General features: G+C 48.2%; 1 protein-coding gene across 1 annotated transcript; it reads left to right on the top strand.

Moving 5' to 3' along the window:
• Positions 1 to 61: 61 nt before the first annotated feature.
• On the top strand, positions 62 to 5,091 carry Aldoc (aldolase, fructose-bisphosphate C). The gene is made up of 9 exons (XM_070027298.1): positions 62 to 197; positions 1,618 to 1,741; positions 1,936 to 2,147; positions 2,235 to 2,289; positions 2,385 to 2,545; positions 2,636 to 2,719; positions 2,956 to 3,130; positions 4,294 to 4,493; positions 4,620 to 5,091. The coding sequence occupies exons 2-9, from the start codon at positions 1,630 to 1,632 to the stop codon at positions 4,713 to 4,715; spliced, it is 1,095 nt and encodes a 364-aa protein (XP_069883399.1). The 5' UTR covers positions 62 to 197; positions 1,618 to 1,629; the 3' UTR covers positions 4,716 to 5,091.
• The last annotated feature ends 1,529 nt before the right edge of the window (positions 5,092 to 6,620 follow it).

Below are 6,620 nucleotides of genomic sequence, written 5' to 3'. Positions count from 1 at the left end.
GCCTTACCCCAGACCAGTCCTGGGAAAGGGCGGGGCCACGGTGAGGCCCTTCTAGCCACGCCCCCCATGGAGTCACGTAGCTCTGCGGCAGCCGCAGCCTCATTTACCCTGGGCCAGGACTGAGCTGCTGCGGCTGCTCAAACCTGATCCTGAGCTGCGCTTGCCACTCACTGCTGCTGGTAACTGGCTGCCCACAGGTAAGGCCCCAGAGCAAGGCATCTCAGCTTCTTCTTTTGACTCTCGCCCTACCATCCATGGAGCATCCCTTTTCTGCTTTCTCATAACATCATCTCTCCTTTCTGTCACTTGAAAAAGTCCATGGCTTACTCTCTCCCACTCCACCCCTTCCTACTAATTCTCCAGACTGGAACTCAGCTTTCCCAATCCCCAAACTTAATCTACCTCCTGGATATTTCCTTGGGGTCCATCTTTCCTACCCAGGCCATTTTAATCTCAGCCTGTTTTCTGTGCTTCCTAGACAACTTCCAGCTCTTGCCATCTCTGTCTTCAAGTCCTCAGGTCCCTTCCTCTGACTGGCTAGTTTGTATCACCATCCCTATCCCTTGCTCTCTCCCCATTCATTTCAACCTTGAATCTCTGTCCCTGACTCCTCCACTGGGTATCTGAGGTGTGGGGAGTCTAAGCTCTTCTTATTTTCCATGTCTTCTTGCACACAGGGGAAGTGTTTCTGGGCATCAGAGATGAGCTGGTGCAATCCCTTTCCCTAATCTTCCCATCTAACTGGCACTCTTTCCCTTCCACATTTTATAGCCTCACTGGGGCGATCCCTCAACACAAGTGTGGGGAGTAGGCAGTAAGCAGCCAGGTTTACAGTATTAAGAAGAAAAGCTTATCAAAGCTTACAGGTAGTGCCTGTATTTTTGTTTTTAATTGCCAGTCCTGAGGCTTGAATTCAGGGCCTGAGCACTGTCCCTGAGCCTCTTTTGCTCAAGACTAGCACTCTACTACTTGAGCCACAGTGCCACTTGTGGCTTTTTCTGTTTTATGTGGTTCTGAGAAATCGAACCCAGGGCTTCATGTATGCTAAGCACTCTATCACTAAGTCACAGTACCAGCCCGGTATTGCTCGTATTTGTGTTTCCTTAACTTGCCCCCTTTGTCCCAAGCTTTTTCTTTAGAAGCTAGGTGAAGAGACAATAAGTCACAAATACTTTTGCCTCATTTTGAAGCCTCGGAAATAAGTGCATTTTTCCTAGGGGACCTGTTGAAGAAGCTGGAAATGCCAGGATTTATGCCTGGCATTGAAATTCAGTGCAGTGAAAGAGAAGTTGGCATCCTCAATTGGATAGCAGTTTTATAGGAAGACCTGTAGCTTCAAGACTGCCATCTCCCTGACCCCTGTTCAGCATCTTTCCTAAGCCTGGGAAGGGTGCCCACTAGGGACAAAAGGAGTTATGGGAAATGAGGATCTAAGCCTGCCAGTTGTCAGTGAGATTGGTGCCACTTTGTTGCCCAGGACCCATGCCAAGGGCTTCTGCTCTACTTCCAGCCTCATGGCAGGGGGGTGGGAGAAGATTTAGCCTGTGTGGCCAGGGGAGGAATTAGAAGAAGAGTTAGTGGGTGGGATCTAACGTTCATATCTTATCTTCATTCCAGAAAGCTGTCACCATGCCCCACTCATATCCAGCCCTTTCTGCTGAGCAGAAGAAAGAGTTGTGTGACATTGCCCTTCGGATTGTGGCCCCAGGCAAAGGCATTCTGGCTGCAGATGAGTCTGTAGGTAGGTGGGGTCCTGTAGGGTGTATGTGTGTGTGTGTTCCTGTAGGGTGTGTGTGTGTGTGTGTGTGTGTAGTAAGCAGTGTGTGTGTGTGTGTGTGTGTGTGTGTGTGTGTGTGTGTGTGTGTGTGTGTAGTAAGCAGTGGCCAGAGAGTCATGGCAAGGGAACAAGTCTTTCCCTACTTTGTTTGCCTCTAGGCAGCATGGCCAAGAGGCTGAGCCAAATTGGGGTGGAGAACACGGAGGAGAACCGCAGGCAATACCGCCAGGTCTTGTTCAGCGCTGATGACCGTGTGAAGAAGTGCATTGGAGGGGTCATCTTCTTCCATGAGACTCTGTACCAGAAAGATGACAACGGTGTCCCTTTTGTCCGAACCATCCAGGATAAGGGCATTGTCGTGGGCATCAAGGTGTAGCCTTGGCTCTTACTAGCAGCTTGGTATAGAAATGGGTGTGTGTAGGAGAGGTGACAAAGAGATTCTCTGTTTCTCCCGCAGGTTGACAAGGGTGTCGTGCCTCTTGCTGGGACTAATGGAGAAACTACCACTCAAGGTATGTGGTGGGTGGGCTTCTGCACCACATGGTGTTAGAGTGTTTGGTGCTGACAGGAGAAGGGCAGGGTGATGAGGCTGGCACTATGCTTTCAGGGCTAGATGGGCTCTCAGAACGCTGTGCCCAGTACAAGAAGGATGGTGCCGACTTTGCCAAATGGCGCTGTGTGCTGAAAATCAGTGAACGCACACCTTCAACACTGGCCATTCTGGAGAATGCCAATGTGCTGGCCCGCTATGCCAGCATCTGTCAACAGGTGTGTTTTGGAGGTTTGGGTGGTCGGACAGGTGCCCTGTGCCCTAGCCTATCTACTACCCTTCCCAAACAACTCTGCTCTTGCCCATAGAATGGCATTGTGCCTATTGTGGAGCCTGAGATCCTGCCTGATGGAGATCATGACCTCAAACGTTGCCAGTATGTTACAGAGAAGGTAAATCTGGGCACAGACACATTCTTCAGGGATAGCCTGACAGAGAGATGCCTGTACCCCATTTTCCTGGCTTAAATCCAGGAACATTCTCCCCTAACATCTTTCACAGATCCTAGGCCTGGGAAAAATGAGCTTGTTCTGGACTCTCACAATCCATGCCTGCTCCCCACCTAGACAGAAGCATAGAATAATAAGCAGTGGTCCTATGCCCTTCGTAAATATCTTCTGATCTCCAGGTCCTGGCTGCCGTGTACAAGGCCCTGAGTGATCATCATGTGTACTTGGAGGGAACCCTGCTCAAGCCCAACATGGTAACTCCTGGCCATGCCTGTCCCATCAAGTATAGCCCAGAGGAGATTGCCATGGCCACCGTCACTGCCCTGCGCCGCACTGTGCCCCCAGCTGTCCCAGGTACTACCCTGCTTTCTAACCTGCCCCCTATTCCTTTTTTTTTTTAAATCCTTTATAGATATTTTTATTTATTATTTATTTTTATTTTATTTTTTTATTTTTTTTTTGTCGGTCATGGGGCTTGAACTCTGGGCCTGGGCGCTGTCCCTCAGCTCTTCAGCTCAAGGCCATCGCTCTACCACTTGAGCTACAGCGCCACTTCCCCTGCCCCCTATTCCTAAGACTTGTCTTCTTCATGTTTCTTCTTGTGCTAGGCACCAGTAACTCACATCTATCATCCTAGCTACTCAGGAGGCTGAGATCTGAGTTGTTTTTTTTTTGTTTTTTGTTTTTTTGCCAGTCCTAGAGCTTGAATTCAGGGCCTGGGCTCTGTTTCTGAACCTCTCTGTGTTCAAGGCTAGTGCTCTACCACTTGAGCCACCACTTTTGGCTTTTTCTGTTTATGTGGTAGTGAGGAATTGAACCCAGAGCTTCATGCATGCTAGGCAAGCACTCTACCACTAAGGCACATTCCCAACCCCAAGGTTTCTTTTCTTTTTTTTTTTTTTTTTAAAGTACTCATACTGGAGCTTTAACTCAGGGCCTGGGTGCTGCTGTCCCTTGATTTTTTTCACTCAAGGCTAGTTCTTTCACTTGACCCACAGCTCACATCTTGCTTTCTGCTGATTTATTGGAGATAAGAGTCTTACATGGGGGGGGGCAGGAGGAGGATGGGAAGGGATGGGAAGGGGAAACAAAGGAGGAGGCTACAATGTTTGATAAGAAATATACTCATTATCTTGCCCATGTAATTGTAACCCCTCTGTACAGTATTTTCACAATTAAAAAAAAAAGAATCTTACAGTCTTTCCTGCCCAGGCTGGCTTCCAAACATGATCCTCAAATCTCAGCCTCCTGAGTAGCTAGGATTACAGGCATGAGCCACTGGCACCCAGGAGTCTGGAGATTATCTCCAGTTAACCACCAAAAAACCACCAAAAGTGCAGTTGTGGCTCAAGTTGTAGAATGCCAGCCTGGAGGGAAAAAGCTAAGGGACAATACCCAGGCCCCTGAGTTCAAGCCCCAGTACTGGCACCAAGAAAAAAGAATTCTCTATGGCCTTCAAGGAATATTTACCTTGGAAAACAGAGGGTAATCAGTTTATCTTCTTCCCTGCACTCTAGGAGTAACCTTCCTGTCTGGGGGTCAGAGTGAAGAGGAGGCATCGCTCAACCTCAATGCCATCAACCGATGCCCTCTTCCTCGGCCATGGGCCCTCACCTTTTCCTATGGACGTGCCCTGCAGGCCTCTGCACTGAATGCCTGGCGAGGGCAAAGGGACAATGCTGAGGCTGCCACTGAAGAGTTCATCAAGCGGGCTGAGGTTAGGAGCTAGAGGTTGTGGTAGTGGTGGTTGGTATAGCTGGGTGGGAGAGCACTCAGGTTACAGCCTGGGCAAGGTTTGACATGTGTGGGCTGGCTCAGCCCTAATTCCTCTTCTCTTTTCTAGGTGAATGGGCTTGCTGCCCAGGGCAAGTATGAAGGCAGTGGAGAAGATGGTGGAGCAGCAGCACAGTCCCTCTACATTGCCAACCATGCATATTGAGGTGGCTTAGTTCACACCACAGCCCTTGGCCCAGCCATCTACACCCACTTTTGCCTATTAGTCACAGCTAGAGCCAAATAGCCATGCGGATCAGAGATGCCTTCATCCATTCCTTTCCACTCTCTCATTGCTGCATCTGGGACCATAGGATGGGAGAATATGGAGTCCTTCATGTCTGAGGGCAGGAGAACTTGCTAGAAGTCAGAACAGGATGTGTGGGTCTCCCCCCTGCTTCTGTCAATGCCTACGATTTCCTCATGATGGTGTAGCTTCTCCTTGGGCTCTCCTTGCTGGCCTGGGGGTCAGAGGGAAGTAACATCAGCCCTGACCGATGCCTTGAGTACATACCATATAGCAAATAAAGGGTAGCAAAACATGCTACTTTGTCTGTTTGTACCCATCAAATTCCCACTTTCCCTCATCTGATCTCTGGTGATTCTATCTTGGGGGCCTCTGCAAGTAGAGGTGAGAGGATGAAGTCTGAGGTTTGCTGGGCTTCAAGTTTAAAGAGGGAGTATATACCCTGTGAGGAGAGCTGCACGTCTTCTAGGGTTTGCCACATAGGAGGCACTTGAGAAACTCCTAAAGGCATATTTTGAGCAAGGTTCAGAGTTAACAGTATAATCCTGGTATTATAAGACTGAGCATTGCTGAGTCTTGCTGAGGCCTGACGTTCCACTAGGAGGAGGTACAGCAGGAGAAGCACTGAGTTCCTGCTCAATAAGGGAAACCTCCTAAATTCTGAGGTCTGCCAGAGGCAAGCAGGATATCTAGGAGGTTGTCAAGGCCAATGACCTACTCCCATTTGGGATAAGATGGACTATAGAAGGGAGCAATTTGAGGGTCTGGTTAAGAGTAGACATGGCAAGGGAGGTCTTGTTCTCAACTTTGACCATCAGCGTGGGATATGAGATAGATTGGGAACTTGAGTCTATCTGAATAGCAGAAGATGAATAAGAGAATAAACTGATGTGTTCTGTGTGCACTGGAGAAGCCACCCATGCTCTACCTGATGTGGCCTGAACTTTTAACAGAAATAGTGACACATGCTTCCTATGTGCTCCTGCCATGCCATATTCTAATCACTGTATTAACTCAATACTCAAATAGGTCTTATTAAGGTAGCTATTATTATCTCTATTTCAATATGAGGACAGAGGCACAGGTTATAAGTTGTGAAGCCAGGATTTGAACCCAAGTTATAAGGATTCAGTCTTTGTTCATAAATATTTAAGACTTCTATGTGAAGTATCTTGACTGTGCCAAGTTGGAAGTGAATTAAAATACAACTTTAAATCCTGAAAACTGTGTATGGTAGTATGCACCTGTAGTCCCAGGAGGCTGGAGATGGGGTGTGAGGTGAGCCTCGGATCACCTGAGCCCACAAAACTCAAGACCAGCCTGGGCAACATAACTAGATCCGGTCTCAAAAATAAACAGACCTGGGTATGGGTGGTTCACGTCTGTCATCCTAGCTACTCAGGGGGCTGAGATCATGGTTCTAAGCCACCCCAGGCAGGAAGGTCTGTGAGACTCTTATCTCCAATAAACTACCAAAAATTGGGAAGTGGAGATGTGGCTCAGATGGTAGAGCACCAGACTTGAGCACACACACGCACACAAAGCGCCCAGGAACAGTGCCCAAGGCCCTGAGTTCAAGCCCCTAACTGGCACAAACAATAAAATAAATAAAATTAGAGAAGCCTATTATCAGTATTATTATTTTGGTAATAAAAGGCAGCTCTTGCTACTTCCGTGTTTGAGGTTCGAGGAGAGAGCGTCTAGAATGAGAAACGATAAAGGTGACCGATGACATTTGAGGGTTTCCTTGCACCAGGCTCTTTAAGATGTCAATTCAGCAAATACCTCCCCTTTTCAGTAAATATTTCTCCCCATCGTTGTCCA

This window comes from Dipodomys merriami, unplaced genomic scaffold, assembly GCF_024711535.1.
Source record: "Dipodomys merriami isolate MVZ:Mamm:240054 unplaced genomic scaffold, mDipMer1.0.p SCAF_19, whole genome shotgun sequence".
Lineage (NCBI taxonomy): Eukaryota > Metazoa > Chordata > Mammalia > Rodentia > Heteromyidae > Dipodomys > Dipodomys merriami.
The sequence above is the reverse complement of the archived record's forward strand: the minus strand, read 5'-3'. Positions and strand labels throughout refer to the sequence as shown.

Coding starts and splice junctions, on each gene's coding strand:
- Aldoc (XM_070027298.1), top strand. CDS start 1,630: ATGCCCCACTCATATCCAGCCCTTTCTGCTGAGCAGAAGAAAGAGTTG. Junction 1,742..1,935: donor GGCTGCAGATGAGTCTGTAG/GTAGGTGGGGTC, acceptor GTTTGCCTCTAG/GCAGCATGGCCAAGAGGCTG. Junction 2,290..2,384: donor TGGAGAAACTACCACTCAAG/GTATGTGGTGGG, acceptor CTATGCTTTCAG/GGCTAGATGGGCTCTCAGAA.